Source organism: Actinia tenebrosa, unplaced genomic scaffold, assembly GCF_029948245.1.
Source record: "Actinia tenebrosa isolate PJP-AT-01 unplaced genomic scaffold, QUT_ActTen_1.0 PGA_scaffold3__52_contigs__length_22856419, whole genome shotgun sequence".
Lineage (NCBI taxonomy): Eukaryota > Metazoa > Cnidaria > Anthozoa > Actiniaria > Actiniidae > Actinia > Actinia tenebrosa.
This window is the reverse complement of record NW_028292580.1, coordinates 9,514,593-9,539,300: the sequence shown is the minus strand read 5'-3', so window position 1 is coordinate 9,539,300 and position 24,708 is coordinate 9,514,593. Positions and strand designations below refer to the sequence as shown.

Sequence of the window (24,708 nt, the reverse complement as noted above, 5' to 3'; positions counted from 1 at the left end):
TGTCTCATTGAAAGCCATGTTGGATTTGAACCATTCTACCATAGATGGTATAACCATTTGACTTTTGACCTTTTGAGACGAGTCTCAAGGAGGCCGTTTTTTATTATTTTTATTATGTTAAAATTCATCATTCATCCAAAATAAAAAATAGTACGCAAGAGGAGAGGGCACCCCTTGAAAAAAGATACCTTAGAATATGGTATACAGGATTTTAACAAAACTGTAAAACTGTCGTTTTCTTTCTTCACGTGATTAAATTAAAAATGGTCGTCAACTTTGGGTCATTGTACGATAATCTTACAGACGGTAAGTAAGCTTTTTCTCATTTTTCAGTCATAATGTAAGCGCACAAAAGTTAATACGAGTATATAAGCATATATAAGCATTGACTTTATTGTTTCTGGAGGCTCTGAAAAGAGCCAATGTGTTTTAATATAGTCAATAGACTAGGTCCTAGGGACAGCTATGGTCAAAATCTTTCGCATCAATTCTACCTTTCTTGTCTTTTTCTGTTGCACCACGTGGCCTTCAAGTTCTCCCAGCAACATAGCAAACTGCACTGCAGTCTTTCGTCTTAGTTCCTCTACTGTTTATTATTTATTATTGTTATTATGTCTATTGTCATATCCCTTCATAAAAGCCCAAACACCTTTGAAGAGGTGTGTAACTGCAAGTAATTATCCAGATCTAGAAAGAATAGAGAGGGAGCAGCCCAGGATCATAATAAAGGGCCTAAGGGACCTGTCCTGATTATTTGAGTGGGGTATAGTTGGATGGGGGATTTGAGAGGGGTCAGGAGTCATTAATAAGAGATGATAAGAGAAATACAATAACTGAATTCTGAACTTGCGTGCAGGATCTGTTCCTAACATGTGATAAAATCAATCTAGATTAAATAAACAACGCAAGAATTTTTCTATATCATGTTAGCTATGAGATGTGAATGTCCTTATGAAGTCATCATTTCTTAGTATTACAATTCCTTTTTTTATCTCATCTTTTGATGACCATGTTTTAAGTCTTAGTTTCGCTAACTAGTTCTAGGCTTTTTCCTGAAATGCTCTCTTTGTCTAACTATCTTTCGTCTGAAACAACCGGAATATTTCTTCTGTTACCATGGCTGAGTAGCATGGTATTACAGCAACATATTTCTCATTGACTGTCTGAACTTTACAAATTTCATTAGTTGCTATTTGACCATCAGCGTCAAAATATTCCAAACAAGAAGATAAGATTTTCTTCTCAGTAAGGGAGAGTGCAATAGTGACATCTGAGTCACTTTTGCGACCCTTTCTTTCATCATTTGATAAACTGTCAACTATTTTCGATAATACTTGGCTTAGTTAAAAATGAAAAAATTCTTTTTTTATATATGGATTTCAATTCTTTGTCATCAGTGAATCTTTATCCTTTATGATAAAGCTGATGGCCTCTTGGCTTTCCTTTATTTACCCAATTTGATTGGATTTTCTTGTTCATCGTCTTCCTTAATGAGGTGGTGATGACAACTCTTTCGCCCCTGTAGATTATACCTTCTTGAATAAACAGTCCATCATGGCAATGGTAGTATGGGCGAAGTGGAAGTGGTACCTCAGTTTTGGACTATGGTCAGCCTTCATGGATCACTCGATCTAGCTCGTGTGATGTGGGATCTCCCTTTGTGTGATGTGCTATGTCGTCTAAGCGGCTTTGTGAGACGTGTGTTCATTTTCTCGTGTCAATTGTTGACAACTCTTCTGTTAAGGCACTTGGTACCGTATCCTTGAGGTAAGCCCGGCTCAATGTATCAGCCAGATGCATTTCAGTTCCTTTCTCGTATATCAGAGTAATCTCATAGTTCTGAAGCCGAAGATGCATTCTCTGTAACTTTTTTGGAGCCTTGTGTAGAGGTTTTTTGACAATTGACTTAAGGTGTTTGTGATCAGAGTAGACGGAAACTTTCCTTAGGTGTAGTGGGTGAAACCTTTCCATACCGTATACCACTGCCAGCATCTCTTTTTGGCATGTACCTAAGCTCACACTGTGTTGAGAGCGCTGTTAGCAAATGCTATAGGTTAGCCTTGTTGCAGTAAGGTAGCCCCAAGTACCTTGTCCGATGCATCGCATTGCAGTGTTAGTTCGTCATCAGGGTCAAAATAACGAAGTAATGGTGCTACTGTAAGAAGCTCTTTTATTTTGCTGAATGCTTGTTTATGAACATCTAGCCAGCACCATACTCTTTCCTTTAATGTCAGATTTCTTAGTGGTTTGCAAACTTTACTCAGTTGAGGCAGAAATTTACTGAGAATCCTAGTCATCTCTGTTCTCCTTTCACATCCGTTGGCTTTGGCATATGAGATATTGCACGCCATTTGCAGTAAGGAGGTGTCCCAGAAAACGCACCTCTGTCTTCTTGAGTTGGAACTTATCTTTACTTAGTGTAATGTTCTATACAATGTTCGTTCCACGTAGCCATCTGAATCGACCTGAAGGTGTGTTAAACGTGGTTAGGTCAGCTCTCTCATTATCCAGCTTCACCTGCCAAAATCCAACGAATAGTATGTTGTTTCATTTCTGATAAAACTGACGCTTTTTCCTTTGCCACTTGTATTGATAACTCTACACTGCAAGCAGAGTCTCCTTTACCTTCCCCCGAGAGAGAGAAAGAAAGAAAAGAAGACTCTACCGAAACCCTGTCACTTTTCATTTGAGCATGCGCGGCGGTTGCTTAGAAACGAATGACTTTCCACGCCTACTCGCTGAAATAATATTTCCGGTTCAGGTTAGTTTCCGCACTTACCGTCCAAGATTACGTGACAATACTATCGATTAAGCTTGTGTGTGGTCGTTTACTTTAATAATAATAAATAAATAATAATCTTTAATAAGGATACCAACTTCATATTATTCTGCCATCTAAAAATACATTTGTTGTTTGTTATTATTTGTTATGTGCAATTTTGCTACCACTTCTACTATTTCTTCAGCACTGGTACCATCATCTTGAATTCCAGAAATCTCTAAACAATCCCTCCCAATATATTATGCTAGCTCGTCGACCTCGTCTAATGCTTCCACTGTTCGTTTGTCAATTATTTTGAGGTCTTGTTTGATGAGAATGATATCTCGAGCTTGTCGTTGGAGTTGAGAGTTTGATGTCTTTGTTTGATTTAAGAATTCGTCATATTTTCCCGAGAAAACGTTAACTGAGTTACCCAATTCTTGATATTGGTCGGATAGTTGTTCTATCCTTTTATTTATTAGGTCTAGTTCTTGCTTTATAGTTTCTCTAACCTGTTCTAGATTCCTAATTGCGTCATTTACAGTGCAGCTCAAAGAAGCATGTCCGTTCACTATAGCGACATAAGCTTAAATCTTACAGTTTTAGATTTATGGTATGGGAAGGGGATGGGAAGGTAAAGGAATGGAAGGGGATACAATGGTGCCATGGCCAGAAAATTATGTCCCCACTACTGCATTATTGACAACAAAAATGTAGCAAAAGAGAATTTTGATAATATAAAAAATTCATCAAACTTTAAACAAATATAATTATTATCCATACAATAATAAGTGGTATAAAGTGTTATGTAACAATACAAAATTAAGGGTTTATTTATAATATATTGGTTTTACTTTCATGTTAACATTGACTATTTCCAACATGCAATACTATATTTTACTTTCTATGCATAATAATGTAGAGTGAAGGCACTTAATCTTTGATTGTGTTTCCACATCTTTTGTAGATTGTTACTCTCACTAAAAGTTCCTGATTTTCATAGATTTAATGCTTTCACTTTTTATAGAATACCACAATGCCATGTTTTCCACACTTGATGTTAAATTAATCATTTTCAATTTCATTCACATTACAAAAATTTCAAAAGAATGATTTTGATTTCAACAGCAGAAAACGTTGGCACTTTGGGGTTTTTAATGTATTTTACTTACTTCACTCTTGTGGAGTGATATTTAAACTTCTGTCCACACTCTCTACAAGGAAAGCCATTTCTTTCCAATTCATCCAGCTCACTTACTTGCATAGCTTCAAGTTTATCAGAAGTGTACTGAAACACATATTTCTTGAGAAATTGCTCAATTTGCTTATGAAGGCATTCTTTTTTGGTCTGTATATCCCAATATACAGATTCATCAGGTATTCTTTGTCTTTGTGGATTTCCTGAGAAGAGACATACTTATCAAATTCTAATAATGTTATGGTCATATATATGTCAGCATTGGAATTCTGAAATAGATTTAAAACCCCAGTTACAAAATTCTATCGAAATAATATGGCATTGCAATTGTGCTGTAAAAAATATTTTTTTTTGTAGTGCATCAAAACATGCTTTACCTTGAATACTTCCCATCCCTGTGAATTCAGCCCATGCTGCTAAAATGTGTGCAGATGTCTCTCATGGAAGTCTTTATGAGCATTGTAGTCCTTCGTAGGGCCCCTTTTAGCATTTGAACTCCCACTACGATTCATATCTACAAATGATGTTCCCCTCTCTCCAGCTAATTCCTTCTTGTTACTGACCTAAATAATTTGAATGCTTACACTATGTCCATGAAATAAAATTTACCTAGTTTAAATCACTCAACTGCAATGGTGCACTTTATATTGTCTTAATTGAGTATGTGGTGTTGCGCAAGGGAAATTTAAATACTGTAGAAAACCACATATGAGAACCACTTTTTTCTGAGGTTAGGCTAAAGTGGTTCTTATGTAATTCCAAAGTTGGTCACTAAATAAAAGTTATCAGTAACTATTTAGATTTCGTATTTTTTTAAGGGCCGGGGAAGGGGGATGTCCCCAGAGAGCCAGTTTACAGGTTATATACCCCTTGCAGTCTGTGAGAATGCAGTTCCATCTGGATGACAAAACAGTAGATTCTAGGAAAGTCCTTCGTTTTGTACTGCAAATGGAGCGTCTCTGACGTCACATGTAAGGGGTCAATATTTATTGGAACATACAAACTTCAAATAAACACATCTTTAAGTGGAATTCAGAAAAAGTTAGGCTCTATTCCTTCTAGACGCTCAAAATCACTTTCACACATGTGGTATGTCCATTGGACATTTCTTGCCCGTTCCTCTGTTAGCTGATCGCCATGCATAATGGTTGGGTGAAGTATCTCCTCTCCTTTTCTGGCAACATATTTCTCTTAAAATTCCTTTAGGATGTCGGCCATGTCTGCAGATTTGTTGAGGTCTAGAAACTGAAGACCTAAAAGGCACAATAAATTTCATAGTTTTTTAATCTATCATTTGTATATAATCATTAACACTAGTTTGGAGTGAAATAGTACTAAATCTAAATAGTACTAAATCATGCTAATTCCTTTGTTTTCCACAGGAAAAAAAATGAGAATCCAATATAGGCTTATCAATGGTACATAAATGGTAGAATACTGGTAATGATTGGTTTCTTTGAATAGATTTCCAACATTGGCAAAACGTTACACATTCCAAGGTTGGAAAATTAACTAACATTCCAACATTGGAATATCAAGAAATTTACCAATGATAAACCAGCAAAAAGGGGATTATCAATGTTGGATTTTTATTGGAGGACTATGATGTTGTCAACATTCCAACATTGGAATATCAAGAAATATACCAATGATAAACCAGCAAAAAGGGGATTACCAATGTTGGAATTTTATTGGAGGACTATGATGTCGTCAAAAATTCCAACATTGGAATATCAAGAAATATACCAGTGATAAACCAGCAAAAAGGCGATTACCAATGTTGGAATTTTATTGGAGGACTATGATGGAGTCAAACATACCAACATTGGAATATCAAGAAATATACCAATAATAAACCAAAGAAAAGGGGATTACCAATTTTGGATCTGTATTGGAGGACTATGATGGGATATACCAAGAATGAACCACATGGTGCTGTTTTTATTGAAATAAACTAACAGATTTATTGGTAACTATAGTGATTATAACAATATACTTCAAAATAGTCAACATGCTTTAGTTACTCACAATAAAACCCAAGACAATAAAGATTTTCTTGCTTGAAAATATTGTACTTTTTAGTTAAAGGGACTCTGAGGTGCCAGACACATCATAGCTTAAAATGTACATCAAACCTTGTTGATTTTGAAAATCGAAATGAAAATTCCATGAAATGCGTTTTTTGGGGTGATATCGTCCGTCAAAGTTGCGAAATGACTTAAGCTGGGCTCCCTGTGGAATATCGCGGATTTGATGGCTTGGGATGAATGAGGTGTGATGACGTCAGATAGTGGAACATGTTGGATAGCTGGAGCTGAATCAACCAAATATTTCGCTATGGAAGTATGGCTGTTCTTTATCAATTTGAGCCGGAAATTGCTTGAGGAGAAGAATATAATACACCCGATGAAAGTGTGAGCGAGGACAGTGAGCTAGAAGAAGTGGCGAACGAGGAAAGGCTTCTAGGAATCGATCTTAAAGTCAACAATGTGTCGTGATGAAAACAGCTAGCTGATATGTGTTTATGTTGTTAAATGAGCTTATTAGGTAAAAGATTATGAGGTAAATGAAACATTTTATTTCACTTAAGATTTCAATATTTTCTGATGTTAAACTCAACGTAATTATTAGACATAACATGCATCACGACTATTGTGTCTGAACCGAGATGTGCTTAGGACTGCATTTAATAGTTTCTCTTCATGACGGAGAAGGCTCATTCCAAATTGAACAAATGTTACAAATAAGTGAGTTTTTAAAAGTATTTTCTATTACGTTCTTATATTTCAAATAAGTGAGCTTTTTTCGGTATTTTCTATTTCATATACGTATACGTTCAATGCATATTCATTTTGCTGAAATGCTTTTTCAGCCCTCTGCGTTGTGCTAGTTCTGATATCGCCAATTTATAATTACATGGTGAATGCACGGTTATCTTAGCAAAAAGATCAGCATGTGTGGTATCTAAGATATTAAAGATCTACCTTCCCTGAATGTATGAGGAAGATACTGGCTTTAAAGAAGATGGAAGTGAAGATGAAGTTGCTGACACGTACACCACATCGATTCCTAGAAGCCTTTCCTCGTTCGCCACTTCTTCTAGCTCACTGTCCTCGCTCACACTTTCATCGGGTGTATTATATTCTTCTCCTCAAGCAATTTCCGGCTCAAATTGATAAAGAACAGCCATACTTCCATAGCGAAATATTTGGTTGATTCAGCTCCAGCTATCCAACATGTTCCACTATCTGACGTCATCACACCTCATTCATCCCAAGCCATCAAATCCGCGATATTCCACAGGGAGCCCAGCTTAAGTCATTTCGCAACTTTGACGGACGATATCACCCCAAAAAACGCATTTCATGGAATTTTCATTTCGATTTTCAAAATCAACAAGGTTTGATGTACATTTTAAGCTGTGATGTGTCTGGCACCTCAGAGTCCCTTTAATCTTGTGCTTCATTATCTTCATCCAGCAAGTCTGTGTCCCCTCCTTCTATCTCAGATGATGCACTTGAAGATGAGGATGAAGGTGTGCTAGGCATCCTTTTCACGACAAGTTGTTCAATGATCAGCAGTGTCGAATGCATTGGCTAGGCCAAGATAAACAACCAAATTTAATGGTATATTATCAATATTACTAAACCAATCATTCGTAGCATCTAACAAAGTTACAGTAGAATGGACTGAGCGGAAGCCTGATTGATGTTCATTAAATTTTTTTATTTTTGATCTTTGTCAAACTTTTGGGGACAAAAGCCCCCATCCCCTCGCTACAATTTGGCCTTACATCACTGTTCCAAAAAAAAAAAAAAAAAAGGCAATCAAATAATGGTTAGCAAACTGCCACAACACTGAAGCATAGCAATGGTATCAAATGCATTTTTCAAGTATAATTAGCATTGACTCCATGCTAAAAATTATTCCAATATTTCAAATACCGGAGAAACATTCAACAGGATTTGGGGTTGACTGCAATCTCAAAGATGTAGCTAGAGTCTTTGATCGACTTGTTCCTCTTGTAAGAGATGGAATGTGTATCAGGAAAGATTAGACACGGTATGGTTATGAAAAGAACAGTTTGAATAGCAAGACCAGTTTCGATAACTGTGATAGCTACCCAGTTGCTTATTTGGCTATTAGTGCTCAATACTGTGAGCGGACAGATAAGTCGATGGGGTTTTGGAGTCGTTTTATATGCCATTGACTTGAACCTGATTGGCTAGTTTAGATATATTAAGGATATTTCTTAACCAATGGTAATACGTTCTCGTCTTCAACTTCGTCATCATCAGGAACCTCAATTACTTTCACTGTGCCTTAATTTGTACATTCTTAACCAACTCTGACTTCCAAATACACTGAAAATTTGAATGTCGACTGTGTCGGCGTTTGTGAATAAACATGTTTGCGACTATTCCAGCGGAAACCAAATTGGGGTCTTACTGAACAAAACAATTGCTGATACAATTCTGTGAGTGGACAGAAAAGTAAACATACTATCAAATGACAGCTCAAATTTTTGGTTCCAACTATCCCAATTATAGAAATAGTATGGGTTTTTAGGGTCCATGCTTTAAGTGATAACTGATAATATAATGATCGATTGTACTTAACCAGTGTACTGATCGACTGTACTAAAGCGGGATGTTATGAAATGTGAGCCAATCTGAGTTGTCCATTAGCGCTAGTAATTGGCATTTGTGACACGTTTGTTTTTCTGTCACCACCTAGAAATATAGTCATGACAAGAAAGGTTAAGAACAACTTCTATCACCGAAATTAAGAAACATTTTCTCCTTTTAAAGTTTTATTTTTTTATTACCTTAAACACACATACAACTATAATCATTTGTTGACACATGTTAGTAACTGACTTGCTCAAAAACTTTAGACGCGGACGAGATGTTGTTTTGACTCGACAACAAGAATGTTCGACTTGTCAAACTACCAGATTTTAATCCGAACTCTATAATTTTTTGTATGTTAGTATGGTTTCGTTGGTGTATAGTGCATCTCAAATGTTTATTATTATTATCAAGGTAAAAGCATATGAATTATCGACTTTTGAAGCATTTGGTCGTCTCCTAAAGGAGCCATTTTTTGTTGTTGTTTTGTTAAGTTTAGCCAAAAAAAGAAAAAAAATCAACACAAACAAAAAAAGAAAACGCAACGACAAAGAAGACTGGGATCTAGTTCTTAGTTTCCCGCCAAAACCCTAACTTCGTTACCAGTTCTAGCTCCAAAGTAGATACAAACAACGGACAACAACATGGATGAAAGTGGTTTGCGTAGGATTATAGAAAATTATTTTCAGCAAGGGTATGGAAATAGAGTCATCGTCGACTTTTTAAGCGAGCAGCACAGTATTGTCTTGAGTTTGGCAACTTTAAAGCGACGGCTAAGGGAATACGGCCTACGAAGGAGAGGAACATCTGTTGGCGATCAACAACTAAGAAATTTAATTCAAGAAATAGCTTCAGGTCCTTGGGCGCTTCAAGGTTATAGATGTGTATATATACTACGACTGGAACATCATATACATGTCTCAAGACAACATGCTGCAGAAATTTTGCGAGCGGTAAATCCTCAAGGAACCCAGTAAAGAAGAAGATGGCTAACAAGGCGAAGATATTCAAGTTCTGGACCCAATTTTTGCTGGCATATCGACGGTATGCTCACTATTCGTCTATAATGCATGATTTTGTTTTAAATGTATATTGATTTGGTATTGTATTTTGAAGGGTATGACAAGCTTAAGCCATTTGGATTCCCAATACACGGAGCAATAGATGGCTACAGCAGAAAAGTGCTTTGGCTTAAAGTGGCTAGGTCTAATAATAAACCAGAAGTCCTTGGTAGTTTTTTCCTTGGTTGTGTCAGAGAATCCTCTGGATATCCTATTCTGGTACGGACTGACTGCGGCACAGAGAATGGAGTCGTGGCTGTGATGCAATCAATTTCAGAAAGGAAAGCACTGATGAATTTGTTGGTGAAAAATCACATAGATATGGGACATCACCAGCAAATCAAAGAATTGAATGTTGGTGGTCATCTCTGAGAAGAGGAAGGACATCTTGGTGGATAGATCATTTCAATAGCATGGTAAATAGTGGATTACTGGATACTGTCGATAAAGTACACAAGGAATGCCTGAGGTTTTGCTATCAACAGATACTTCAAGAAGAATTGGACAGGGTGAAAAATCGCAGGAACACTCACCGAATACGCCCATCAAGGTTTGGCACGGTACCTGGGATTCCAAATGTACTTTACCACTTACCTTATCGTTCTGATAATAATAATAAATATGATATAAAGGCTTGTAAAGCGCCTATACAAGCCGGTTCTAGGCGCTGTAAAAAATAATAAATAAATACAATACAAACATAGATTACAAATCATAAGCAAGTCTAAATAAATAAGTCTTAAGTTGCAAAGTAAACATCACAGATGAGAAGATAAATGCTATGCAGATATATGCACAAAATGATGATGATGATGATGATTCACCTTTGTACCAAGAGTATTTTGATTATGTTATGCATAATGAGATGCTTCAGTATCCAAACACTCCTGATGAAGCATTTAATCTCTTTAAAACATTAATAGTTATTGCAAACAGGTAAAGAAAGAGAAATATTTACTGTAACATTCGAGTCAGTCTTGTAATCATAAACCTCACTGTTAACAAGACCTTGTTCTACATCCTCCAAGAATTGGTTCCAATAAAAAAGAATGGTCTTCTCTTTTGCATTTTTGTTACTTCAGGGGATAAAGGTGAATTAAAGAGGCCATCTAATATTACAGCTGTTAAAGTACAAGTAGAATGTTGAAATACCTCCCTGGCCTCAAAGGGATGATTTCTTAGGACATGTAAGACTCCAGTCACATTTAACCCATCAATAAATTGATTCATTTCACAAAGAGAGTGGGATAGAGTATAATGGATTGTTGCAGCTCTTAAGAACTCAGTCTTATCAGAAAATACTACTGCTTTTGTATAGCTCATTTCCTGAAGTGATTCACCAAAATAAGATATTACTTTCTCTTCAAACAACTTTTGTTCTTCTATACTTTCTAGTTCTTTTAGTTTTTCCTTAATAGGCTTATTGGGATACTGTCAACAGCACACTTGACATACTTAACATCACCATGTAATAGGTAGTCAACAACTGGACAACAGAAAAACTGAGGGCCCACACTACCATTAAGGACTGCTAAACCGGAACACAAACCATACTTAAAGTATTCATTTTGCTGAAGTGCAACTAAATTATGGGCAAAGGTTTTACCATTCCCTTCTTCTCCAACAAATAATGATAAAGAACTTACTTCCTTATGAATAAGAGAAAAAAAATCTCTTTTCGGACCACCATGATCCACCCCTGCCTCACCTACAAACTGTACTTTTACATAACTGTTTTCTTCAATATCTTCTTTCTTTATTCTGTCGCACTTGAACTTTACATCTTGCCACAGAGAGTTTCTCCTCACTTTAAACCTTATGAAGGATCTTTCTTCCAATTCTTTTGCTTTGCTTTCACAAAATGCTTCAAGATCCTCTGAAAATGTGGTACTGGTTGTTGCTGTTGTTTCAGTCTCTGCATGAATAAAACCCTGAGTTTCTTCTTGGTCTGATTCATCTGAATCATAAAGTATATCTCCATACTGTCTTTGAAGATGTATATAGTCATGGTTGCTTGATGGCTGGGCTTGATTGATCTTTAAAAACAAAGAATCATTAATTTAATTATATAATATCATTATTACGATTGTTTTATTTATTCATTAACCACTATAGGTCACCTGATTTTGGAAGGTCCACCCCCCCCCCCCCCCCAACACAGACACAGACAGCACTATCATAATAATGCTTGTTTGATTTACTGTGCTATCAACATTCTGTTAAAAATGACTGAGAAAAACAAGAGTAAGCTTATATTCTTTATGTTGAACCCTTCTAGGCTGGTCACGAAGTCCTGGTCTTTTCTTATACCTGACTTTCTGATAGTAACCCATTGGTAATTAGCTTCAGCTAAGCTGTTGAATCGATCAATGCCTCAATACAGTCATGGATTTACAATCTGCCCAAGTCAAATTACATCATCATAAAATATATTCTAACCTCACATGCGTTGCTTTGTGTTGAACTGCTCCCATTTGAGGTACTTGCAAGGGAGACACTCACAGTTGAAGTAAAAACTTTCTGGCAGGTAGGACATTTTGCCTCTGAGTTACAAGTAACTAGCCATTCCTTGAGGGACATATCATGAAAAATGTCCTCACACTTGTTCGGTTTAGAAGCAATCTCATCCACTGCAACTTTCTCCAAACAGATTGCACATGACTTAGTGGACCCACTCTTACTGGACTTACAACCCTGTTAAAGAATGATACATTTTAAACTTAATATGAATTATTCCATTTTAATGCACCTAACAATGTCTTGCCCCAACAGGGCTATTGACATTTTTCATAAATCTTTGTATAGTCCCTATTCTGGGGGAGTATTTTCATGACTATGTTTCCATTGTTTGTTAGGCATATGCTTTTGATTAGAACAGTAGTATGCTTAAATTATTAACTTGACATTTGTGTTAGCCTAAATACTTATTACTCACTTGATTTGAACTGTCATAAATGCTCTTCATTAGCTCCTCATCATCACTGTCAGAGATTATTTCCAATGATTCGCCTTCAGTGTCTAACACGGTCTTGCTGGGCATCTCAGAAAATAACATATCGGTTTTGGTGCAAATAAACAATGTTATTCTGTTGTAGGGTCTTCCGACTTCTTCTCTATATTTTTCCAATACAAATACTAGTAGCAGGACTTTTGGCTTTCTTGCCTTTAGGTTCAAATTTTGATCGTCTTTGTTCTTCCTTACGTCGCTTAAACTCTATAAATCCACACGTTGAATTGGTATTCGTATTGGAAAATTGAAGGCCACAATTAAAGCAAAATTGTGCTGTTTTTTTGCGTAGTTTCTACGCCGCACTGGCTACAAAACATGGCAATGTTTCTTTTAAGATGGAAGTGTGGCATAAATTAGGCATGAATAAATTAAGGTTTTGGCGGGAAACTAAGAACTAGATCCCAGTCTTCTTTGTCGTTGCGTTTTCTTTTTTTTTTTTTTGTTTGCGTTTTCTTTTTTTGTTTGCGTTTTCTTTTTTTCTTTGTTGTAAATTGTTTTTCTTTGTGTTGAATTTTTTTATTTGTAGTATTTATTTTTTTCTTTGTGTTGAGCCTTCTGGGCCACCGTACTTTTCTTCCTTCCTGACATTACCACGAAGACGAGTGGCGCTTGTTTTATGCAGTCTCCCTTGCCGACAAAGATGTAGATGGTCTTCAGCTGAGTACGAAAGTACCACCAATGTACCATATCTTAGCTGCTTTGGTAAGGTAGTGCAGATGCTTATTAGTGGCAAAGATGAAATGTTGCCTTCCACAGACCTTGATATCGGCTTGAAGGAAGTCGTCAGGGAGATGATTTTCCTCCTCACACCCATATGGATGCCATCTGTACAGAGTTTTGGACTTGGTTTTCATTATCTTCTGTTGCTCTTGCCAAGAGATGTCCATGTCTTCTGTGATGTCTTCTTTTGATACTTCGTTCATCATTGTTAGCATGTCCGTGCCATCGTTCTTTTCCAATTCAATCATGTCCTTTTGAATTTTTACCTTTTTCTTATCTCTCTTAGCCTCCTTTTCTTTTAGTTTTCATTTTTATAAGCTCTTCTCTTGACATATAACGGTGATTGAATTTTGGTTTTAAATCAATGCCATTATGTCGATCACTTCTACACTTTAGATTTCTCCCCCCCCCCCCCTCATTACACCTTTTTCATAGAGTTCCTGTTGAATTAGTGAGCACTTCACAGTCAAGTGGAAATAACCTTTCTTTTAGCCTTGGTTTCATTAACTGTCACATTATGTGTCTTTGAACCGGGGATTCATTACTTGATATGATGAGTATTCCTCATGCACAAGAATGGTATCATGATAACAGAATGTATCTGGCCTTCAGAGCTGACGGTTGTCGTGTGGGGCTGAAAGAGAATGTGGTCGTCAGGATTTTGATGACGTCAGAGTTCGATTTGAGTAGCGAGGTTCTCCTGTTCAACAGGTCATGTAGTTGGTAATATCTTTATAAGTTAGATAGAAGCGCCTTTTTTGTCAGTTGCATGTTTATCTTTACCATGATGACAGGCATATTTCTTCTCATCGACAAAAATGAATCAAATCAATCAATGCAATACTGGCGCTCTTGCTGTCTCTCTTCGCATTTTCAAAGTATATTCGACCAACATTCAAGTTCCTTATATTTACAATTAAGTATAATAAATTGTTCCATCCTTTTTCCAAACCCAAGGGTTTGTAGTACCTCCCTACGTTGATCAAGGAACATCTTTGGCTTCGCAATCGCATCATGGACTACCAGGTTTTGCACCACCTTCATATTGTTGTTATTTTAGAAATGAATTTATTAAATATTTGAGACAATATTTGAGAGCACATAACACATCCAGCAAATTTCAATTTTTTTTGAAATTAGCAAAATAGAAATAGAAATTATCTGCTATGCGATGTTCATTTTTACAGAGCACTTGAGGGCTGATCAGAACACAATAAGCTATAGAAATGTATGGAGCCGTTTCCTCCAAGTTCTGGTAGTACTGCATGGGTGTCAACAACAAACAGTCTACCCGATCGGCAGCAAATCACAAATATAAACAGCCCACAAATATATACGGCAACGGTTGTTTCATTCTTATTAGTTAGTTTTCTTACAGCTTCTAAAAGTACAGTGTAGTGTAACTTTCTTACATTCCTTGTGAAGACTTTTGAAGATCCTAGGATTTCCTAAAAAAGCTCGTAAGTTGATGATTTAAACATTTTTCAAAGATCTGGTTCACAGCAGTGCAGTTTAAATGAAACACCAGTGCAAATATCGGTTATACAAGTGCTAAACCTCTGTAATACCAGTGCAGATTACAGATTTTCAGGATTCTGATTGGCTAAAAAACAATAGAAATTTACTTAGCCAATCAGATTATAACAGTCGCCCTAGCAACAGAATAGCCTTCCTTCTCTGACAGCCTTCCGTCTTTGACAGAGTACAGGATTTGTTGCTGAGTCAGGGTCCAATATCGGTCTAATGGTCTTTCAAAACGAGCTCTTAGGAACTGTTGGATGTTAGCACTTTTACGCCTTAATACTCGCCACTCACATTCCCACATTTCTACCAAAGTAAATCCCTCGTTTCATATATACTGTGAATTTAGCTGGGTCTCTTCTAGCAGCTCCATCATGGGCTTCTTCCTTCTCTCATTGTACTCGTTCCCCTCAGTCAGATAACAATTATGACCACGCCACCAATAACCTATGCGACGGAACATAATGGTAAAAATTAGAATAAATAATAATGCAATAAAAAATAATTAGATGATATAAAGCCAAACATCGTGTGGAAATATCTTACCTTGAAATTGGAATACTTTCGGGACCATGGAACCCGTCTACTGGCAATCGTCTGTGCCCAATTCTTTTTTCGGTGTTGTTTATATTGTGTCTAATGACAATATTTTTTTGTTGAGCTTCCCATTCTAGCCAATGTGTTGCCATCTTGATGGAACTTTCTTTCGAAGTGATTTTCTTCACGTCGACAAGTGTAGGCTCCAGTTGGCATATCCTGCATAATGGCCCATAGGTAAAGTGCGTTCGCATAGTCCAGCAACCTTTTGACACATCTTTGGCTCCCTTCCTATATCCAACATTTCTGCTGTTTGTTTTCTGTTTCTCGTGGTATTTGTAGAAGATTATGCTTGGTCCCCCAACCATTTGTTGTTCTCGTCAAACAATGAAAAGTAAATACAAGGTTCCAGAGTCACGAATACATAAGTCAGAGTCACGCCAGGTATGGAGATCCCTTGTTTTAGCATATCAGTGTTCTTATCTTTCCAGAATTGGCACATTTTCTCCAAGGCTACGCAAAACGGCTGAACATCTATTGTACCATGCAAGAAAGTCCCTGAACGTCTGCATGTTATTGTCAACCAACATTTGCTGGCAGTAGAGGCATTTTTCTTCTGAGATGTATTTGTTTGTCAGCGACGAGCAGAAGGTTTGATGAATCCATCCATTTTTACGGGAAGAATCCTTTGGTCTGGGGGCAGTTGTAGGCTTTCAGGAATTTTTCATAGCTGAATCCAGGGGCAAGGAAGTTGGATACATCCAATAAATTTCAAGTGTTCGATATTCTTCGTGGGCGCTCACGTGATCGCAAACATAGCAACAGTTGCTAAGCCACCATACTGGCGTACAGTGAATAGTAAACAGACAAGCGTGAAGCTATAATTACTGTATTTTGACTGTTCTTTCCTATGGTTTTATTATTATTTTCGGCTGCTCAGCCAGGAGCAGTCGGGACAAAGGCATTTCTTTCTTTATAGTGCCTGCTGTTTCTAAAAATCGAGGTGAACAGGAGGAAGAACTCAGCGAAGAGTGAAGAACACGATGGATTTCTGCCATCAGCCGAGATACACTCACCAGTAAGATTCTAGAAAATGATCGTGTGTGTAGCAGGCACTTGGTTTCTAGACGTCCAGCTAACTTGTGGGATAAATACAATGTGGATTGGGTTCCGAGCCTAAATATGGGTCATTCGAAGGCAAAGCAAGTGGATCTAGAAGCTGCTAGTGCTAAGGCTGAACGTGTAAAGGAAAGAAGAAAGCGAAGCTTGGCGACACAGGAGAAAGAAATTGCTGAAAAAGTTAAAAGACTCGAAGAACCCGGTACGACTATAGCTAATCTTGAGTTTCAGGTGGAAGTTGAAGAAACACTCGAAAGCAATGCTGATGAATCCGCCAGTACGCCAGTATGGTGGCTTAGTAACTGTTGCTCTGTCAGCGATGATCTTCCCGAAGCAGTAGAAGCTCTCAAGTTGGTTGACAGTCAATGCCAAACTGATGAGTTCCAATACCTTTTTGAGCAGAGTTTACCTGAGCCACAGTTTAGCGAAGATTATTTAAAAGACGACGATGAAAAAGTGCGTTTGTACACTGGTCTACCTTCTTTTTCTGTTCTAAAATCAACATTTAATCACGTAGCACCACATGTGTTGTGCAGAAGTAAGATCCTCAACCAATTCCAGGAATTAATTTTGGTCTTGATAAGACTAAGGCTTGATATATTCCTGCAACATCTGGCCTACAGATTTGAGATTTCTAAAAGGACCGTACAGTGCATTATGAATTCTTGGATGGAAGCTATGTACGATTGTCGCCACTGATTCATTTGCCTGAAAGAGAGACTTTAAAGGGTACTATGCCACAATGCTTCCAGTACTCTTTTGGAAAAACTACTACTGTCATAAAAGATTGTTTTGAAATCTTCATTGATAAACCAAGTAACCTTCTAGCTAGAGCACAAACTTTCTCCAATTATAAACATCACAATACTGTGAAAGTTCTTATTGGCATTACTCCTCAAGGAACAATATCTTTTGTATCAGAGGCCTGGGGTGGACGCACATCAGATAAGTTTCTAACAGAAAATTGTGGGATGCTAAATAAACTTTTGCCAGGCGATATGGTAATGGCTGACAGGGGTTTTACCATCCATGACAGTGTGATGTTAAAACATGGGAAAATTAGTCTTACCTGCTTTTACGAAAGGCAAGAACCAACTGGATCCAGTAGATGTAGAAAAAAAACTAGGGGCATAGCCTCTGTAAGAATTCATGTTGAAAGGGTAATTGGGCTGTTACGAAGAAAATATTGCGTCCTACAATCGACATCGACTTGCTTCAAACAGTGGAACAGCAGACAAGATTCCAATGATAGACCGTGTTCTAAAGGTTTGCTCGTCACTGGTGAACTTTTGTCCACCAATTGTTCCTTTTGAGTGATCATTCACTGTATTGTTCTTAGACTTACATGACATCAACCATCATTAGGGACATATGGCATCATAAAAAATATCACTCAACAAATTGGAAATGTGGAGTAAAGCAAAATAAGTAAAAACAATTCAATTAAATTTAAAATATGCTCTTATTAAATTAATATGTGAATTATTATGAACATAATATTTGTGTATGTTAATGTAAATATTTCATCCAAACTTTTCAATACTGGTTATAGTTCTGGTAATTAACCCATAGCCAAACCCTCAACCTGGAGTACCAGGGATCACGTTGGAATTATTTTTTGATCACTCTGGCAGGTTTTGTTGATATATACACCAATTTCAAAAAAGCTGGTCACTCAAAAACCAGAAGGAATTGAATAGGCCTATAAACAGGAATAATCACTGTGTTTTTGTAGTTAAGATGATTCAGCTATCATAAGCAAAACAAAAACTGGAAAATATTCAAAAAATAACTTCAATAACCTTCATGAGAAGAATAATGATGTAAAATATTACAATAGGCCCTTTGCAGGATTAGGTCACGTGCTTGGTTACCGCGTAGCAACGCCATGTTGGGACGCAAGCGTCCCAAGCGCCATATTGAAATTATAGCGTGACGAAGCCATACTTGAAGTTTTATATTCAATTTATTTGCGATCTGTTCGAATCTGTTTTAGTATTAGTCAATTTTCTTAAAGTTATTAGTCTCTTGGATTGTTTTCTTCGAGTTTTTTGTTTATATTTCAAACATCAAGACGATTTTTTGACGTTTAAACCCGAAGTGAGCAGTGGACCGCATGGCGAACAATGGTCAAGGTAAGCAACCTTATTATTCATTCTTTATTTAGCGCTTTCTGTGTTCTTACTCAAGCATTGCTAGTAAGCTAATTCAGCTCAACACATTTCACAATGAGCTGGAGTACATGCCTGTTCTTCTTGTAAGGTTGTTGTTGTTGTTTTGACATTTTTTCTTGCGGTTGCTGTTGTCATTTAATCAGTATTATTTGTCTTATACGTGTATTTTTTTAACCCTGTTTAGCAGATGATTCTGGTCCAAGTTCCCCAGTACCTAAAAAGAAGTCCAGAGGTGGAAATTATCACTGTTGTGTCCCGATGTGTACAGGTGATAGTCGCTACGAAAGTTCGTTGTCATTTCACCGAATACCTAAAAACAAGGAAATGCAAAAGCAATGGATTATCAAAATAAGAAGGTACGTTGGCCCATATTTCAAGGTAAGTTAAGGCCTATCTTTACTGAAATGGAAATGCTCTTTATTAACTAACATTTTCTTTACTATGTTTTCAATGTAACTTAACTTACGCTTATGGTTTGTATGTAGATAACATCTAAGACCAGAGTTTGTGGCAAACATTTTAAAGAAGAAGACTTCCTCCCTATTGATAATTCAGGAAGACGGCGTCTTAAAGAAGGAATAGTCCCTACTGTATTTAACTGGGCAGTAACAATAAGCAGACGAAAGATTATAAGACAAGTTGAAAGGTATGTTATCATGCAAGTTGTTTATTTAAATGTAAATCTAAATATTTAATCTGCATTGGCCCATCCAGCAGATCAGTGGTATTCTGACATAGTTGATATTGTTTGCTGAAAAAACCGAAAACCTTCTTTGGTTTACAGTGGCACACAAACAGATGAGAGTGATGTGGAAGCTTTAGAAGATGATGATTCAAACCAACCTTATGAAGAAAACACAACCCAAGCCCCAAATATTTTTGATGAGCTCAGAGAGACAAAAGCACAGCTACTAGCCTTACAAGCTGAACTAGCAGCAGCAAGAAGAGATGCCAATGCTGCCCAAGAAGAAGTAAAGCAACAAAAAGAACAAGTTGCAGCAGAACTTGCCATCTACAAGTTCGGGTTAGAAAGATTCTCCACAGACAACGATGCTATTAAGTTCTACACTGGGTTTTGCACATACAAGCATTTGATATTTTTTTATAATTTTGCTAGGCCTTCTGCAGAAACAATGACATACTGTTATGCTACAGGTATATTACAAAATCGTCCGCATATGAGGGCGATGCAACTCATAGATGAGTTATTCATGTTTCTAGTTAGAATTAAATTAGGGCTATTTCAACAAGATCTTGCACATCGTTTTAATCTACATATGTCAACTGTGAGTAGGAAATTAACAACCTGGGCTAACTATTTGTATTTTCTGCTTGGTAATCAAATGATTTGGCCATCAAGAGCTGATGTGAATCTCAAGATGCCAGAGGAGTTTAAAAGGCTTTATCCTACAACACGTGTAATCCTTGATTGCACAAAAATATTTGTTGAGACACCATCATCTCTCCTTTTGCAGTCCCAGCTTTATTCTACGTATAAGAGTAACACAACACTTAAGGGTCTAATAGGTATTGCACCACATGGTGCAGTTACATTCGTTTCTTCTCTTTATACAGGGGCAATTTCTGATAAAGAGATCACAAGGTGTTCAGGTGTATTAGATTTGCTTGAGGATGGTGATTCTGTAATGGCAGATAAAGGATTTGATATCAAAGATTTGCTGAGGGACAGGGGTGCTCATCTGAACCTCCCTCCCTTTTTACAAGATAGAAGGCAATTTTCTGAAGCAGAAGTGCTAAATACAAAAACAATTGCTAAATTGCGAATACATGTTGAAAGGGCAATCAGAAGGATCAAAGAATACCATATCTTTGACTCGGATGTCCCATTGTCTATGATGGGCTCAGTTAATCAAATATATACAATTACCTGCTTATTAACAAATTTTCAGGGGCCCTTGATATTAAATGGAGACAAATAAAAACAACCTTCAACATGTACTTCTAATATTTGTTAATTACGCACGAGGAAAAATGGAAACTACAATGTATTTATACCACGTGCAGTACTTTGAAACTAGCTCACTGCACCAACCATGCATGAAATAGTTAATGAACATTTGAAGCCAGTTCTAATCTAACTGTATTCCATGGGGGTTTCAAAATCCTCATAGAGTTTCAAATGCAAAGGTGACATAATTTGAAAATATAGCTTAGTAACTTTACATTACGATTCTATGCATAGATGACTAAAAGCTAGTTCTGATATTCAGATTTTCAACTCTTTACAAATCCAAAAATTGAATAAAAATGGTCTAAAATGGAATAACATTGGTGTGATTAATTCTTGGTTATTGCCCTTAGTCATACTATGTTGCCTGTAAAAAATATTGAAAAAAAAACTTATCAACTTTATTTTTGCTTTCCCGGAAAAAGTCCTTGTCAAACAGGATTCTCTGACAAAAAAAAGTATTGTCATTCATGTAACTAAAGAAATCGCACCATTCAATGCCAGTAATTGCTAACTGACATTGCACTTGAAAATAATAGTCATGGTTCTTCTTCAGTGTTTTCTCACTTGTAAGTGGGTCAATGTCAACGTATCTAACATTTTTGAAATCTGTTTCTCCCTCTTTGACTACTTTTATTTCCAAGAGCCCAAATGGTTGTGATCCTTCAGCTGCAGCAGTGATATCGTAGACCTTGCGATCAGGACTACACCCAAGCCATGGGCTCTTTGGACAGATGACCAATCCACTGGGGTAGAGGTTGACCATCCCTGATTTGGCCTGATTTGCATAAATCATAGCTGCATGCGGTTCCAATTCAATACCCCTTCGCATAGGTGCAGTGACTACATGTCTTGATGGATTCATTTGCTTCACCAAATTCTCAAAGTTTGAGATACGCTTTGCGCAAAGACCAAATTTACTTGCAGTAATTCGCTTGGAGCGCAACTGCCATAGATTACAAGCACTCTGTGTCACAGTTTTTTGCTCAATGTCAATGGCAACTGATTGAGTGACTGATAATGCCTCTAGTGCTGCCTGTTTGTCTTGAGTTAAGCAAAACTGGACATTATTATCGAAGTTTTCTCCTGCATTCTCCATTGGTAACCTGGGAAAGTCACTGGCAAGAAAGTCATTTATCACATACTCTTGAGAAAGCTTCTGCTGGTAAGACAGCACACTACCTTTGAAGACATTTCCATACCTTGTTGGAACTTGAGGTAAATTTGGTCTTAGCTCTTCTGTGGGAGCAATATCAACTGCCAGGGGTTGCGGTTCCAGACCAACAAAGTCACTCTTACAAAGAATACCATAGAATGTTGAAGGTGAATACAAATTGCTTTTGATGAACTTTTTGTAATTGGCTCCCATTTTTGGCTTTTTAACCAGTAAGGACTGTACTTCTTTAGACTGGATCTGCCTTTCTCTTGGGATACTCCAACGCTGAGTCATACTTGTGCATGTCAGATCATCTGGCAGGGAGACCATTCCAAGGGTTTTACAATGAGCAATATAGAACAGTAGGCCTATTAGGTGGTGGCAGAAGCCACTAGCACCTGCAACACAGGAACATTTTCCATGAATGGCGTTGTTTTCCAGTCTCATGAAACACTCCAGAATGTGTGGTGGCTCGCTTTTTCTCATCGAGCGAAAGCACTTTGCTGTCACCTTGACTCTATTCACTGAATAGGTGACTGAAATAGAAGAAAAAAAGTTTTAGATTTAATAATCATATATCCCAGGTTAGTGCCAATAATAACTATATTAAAAAATTAGTATTATATCATGGTATCTTTTAAGATCACTTCTTTGATGGTACATATAACTAGATCAAACTTTGATTTTACATACCTTGGATGTTGTGTAGATATCCGGGCTCAGCAAAAAATTTGTAAGCTCTTGTGGTGCTTGTGCACCCAGACATGGTTTTCGCATATCTCTCAACCTCAGCAAAGGAAAAATCAGGAAAATTTCTCAGATCTTGAGTTGGAGTGTCCGTGGAAGCTGATAATAACACAAATAACCAAAGTTAATTCCAGCATACGTGTATATAAAAGACATGAAAGTAGAGTACATTAGACATCTGAAAAAAATTAATATGGAACATCGAACTTTATCGTTATTCATAGACAAACAGCATACTTGTTTCTCACCGAACGCTCAAATGATATAAGTCAAGATAAACAAAGGTTTCAGAACACAGAAAGCGCTAAATAAAGAATGAATAATAAGGTTGCTTACCTTGACCATTGTTCGCCATGCGGTCCACTGCTCACTTCGGGTTTAAACGTCAAAAAATCGTCTTGATGTTTGAAATATAAACAAAAAACTCGAAGAAAACAATCCAAGAGACTAATAACTTTAAGAAAATTGACTAATACTAAAACAGATTCGAACAGATCGCAAATAAATTGAATATAAAACTTCAAGTATGGCTTCGTCACGCTATAATTTCAATATGGCGCTTGGGACGCTTGCGTCCCAACATGGCGTTGCTACGCGGTAACCAAGCACGTGACCTAATCCTGCAAAGGGCCTATTATTCATGTTTAGAAGTATTACCCATAATTCCTTCCCATTTTTGAATGACCAATGGCCTATTTTCTAGATAGATATGTGCACACAAATAATGATTCAAAAGCTATAGAAATGCTATCCAAATAGATTCAATAGTTTAGAGATTTAGGATGGTTACCATGGTTTCTATTTTTTCAGGATAAGCACAAATTCCTTTGGACATAATTTCTAAATTACTAAAACTCTGAAATCTTTGTATCACTTGAGAGTATGTAATGCTATATTTTCTATGATGGCCATCACATGATAAATATATAATTATCAAATTCATAAAGTTGAAAAAGCAACCATTTCTTGGTTTTGAAAGCAGCTATAAAGATGAGGACGCATCTGAGGTATATCAAAATCTACATCCTCAGGCATTAAAACATGTACCAAGCAGGTAGCAAAAGCTATTGCAAATACTCCACGGTCACTGCCATTGTTTTGCTGTTGAACTGGAACAAGAGATAAACCTTTTTATTATATACCAAGTGTGAAAGTTCCATTTTCCTCAATTTCTATTGGTCGAGAGTGTGTCACGTGAACGTGAAGAAATTCGACTGTTTCCTGGAGACCATTCTGGGAGGGGAATAGCAAATCGGGAAGTCACGTGATTGAAAAAAAATTGAATTGACAAGGTCATTTGACCTTTTCCAACAGAGTGCCTGTTTCATTTAAGCATTTTAATTCCTAAAGATGTCTTTACCTTCACTCTTTTTTCACAAAATGCAATTTATTCATAATGCGCACAGATGCGCTCTGATGAATAGAATAGAATAGAACTTTTTGTGCCCTCTGATTTGCAAATAAATTTTAAATATTTTGAAGATTACAATAAAAATTTGAGGAACCACTTGCTACCTAAAAATGGCAATGCTAATCAAGTTAGGTAGCAAGTTGGTCATTTGGTACTGTTTGATAATTGTTACTGTTATGTTTAAGGGTTCAACGGTAATCGTGGTATTATCCAACTTATTTTATTATAACTAAAACGTTTTACATACGTTGCTCCCCGCCATGTGGTAACACCCCAATCACGTGACCACCACAGGTAGCCCAAACTACAGAACACTCCTTCCTTCCTTATGAAAGTCAATGTTCTAAACAATCAACAACTGTTCCAATAATATAAACAAATTAAATCATAATGTCAAATGTTCCTATGACTCTGTGATCAAACGCTGAGGTGGTTTCCTCGCTCGTAGTGGGTAACGTCGACCTGATGAAGGTGGTTTAGGACTTGGTTTCCCTGCTGCATCTCTTGTTGATATCACCTCTGAGGGGGTTTCTTGGAGGGTCTGCCCTTTCGCTTCAGGTTGGACTGGTATAGGTGGGATTGGCAGAGCTCTATCTCTTTGGGGTACTGGCAGCTGTTGTGTTGGTGAGTTTACATCCCCCTGTGGTACAGATGGGTTGACATCCCTTTGAGGTACAGGTGACAAAGAGTTTC

The 24,708-nt window shown here is 37.1% G+C and overlaps 2 protein-coding genes across 3 annotated transcripts; one reads left to right on the top strand and one right to left on the bottom strand.

Moving 5' to 3' along the window:
• Positions 1 to 18,558: 18,558 nt before the first annotated feature.
• On the top strand, positions 18,559 to 20,723 carry LOC148908456 (uncharacterized). 2 transcript variants are annotated; one of them, XM_089035529.1, is made up of 4 exons: positions 18,559 to 18,693; positions 18,917 to 19,110; positions 19,218 to 19,378; positions 19,517 to 20,723. In XM_089035529.1, the coding sequence occupies exons 1-4, from the start codon at positions 18,675 to 18,677 to the stop codon at positions 20,670 to 20,672; spliced, it is 1,530 nt and encodes a 509-aa protein (XP_088891655.1). In that variant the 5' UTR covers positions 18,559 to 18,674; the 3' UTR covers positions 20,673 to 20,723. The 2 variants fall into 2 exon arrangements, with proteins under 2 accessions (XP_088891655.1, XP_088891656.1); XM_089035530.1 differs by having other exon boundaries at positions 18,621 to 18,693; positions 18,920 to 19,110.
• A 336-nt stretch (positions 20,724 to 21,059) lies between these two features.
• Positions 21,060 to 23,234, bottom strand: LOC148908455 (uncharacterized). The gene is made up of 3 exons (XM_089035531.1): positions 22,941 to 23,234; positions 22,551 to 22,703; positions 21,060 to 22,393 (listed from the first exon to the last, which is right to left on the bottom strand). The coding sequence occupies exons 1-3, from the start codon at positions 22,957 to 22,959 to the stop codon at positions 21,060 to 21,062; spliced, it is 1,506 nt and encodes a 501-aa protein (XP_088891657.1). The 5' UTR covers positions 22,960 to 23,234.
• Between the last annotated feature and the right edge of the window lie 1,474 nt (positions 23,235 to 24,708).

Coding starts and splice junctions, on each gene's coding strand:
- LOC148908456 (XM_089035529.1), top strand. Junction 19,111..19,217: donor ACGTTGGCCCATATTTCAAG/GTAAGTTAAGGC, acceptor GTTTGTATGTAG/ATAACATCTAAGACCAGAGT. Junction 19,379..19,516: donor ATTATAAGACAAGTTGAAAG/GTATGTTATCAT, acceptor TTTGGTTTACAG/TGGCACACAAACAGATGAGA.
- LOC148908455 (XM_089035531.1), bottom strand. Junction 22,394..22,550: donor ATATCTACACAACATCCAAG/GTATGTAAAATC, acceptor CTTCTATTTCAG/TCACCTATTCAGTGAATAGA.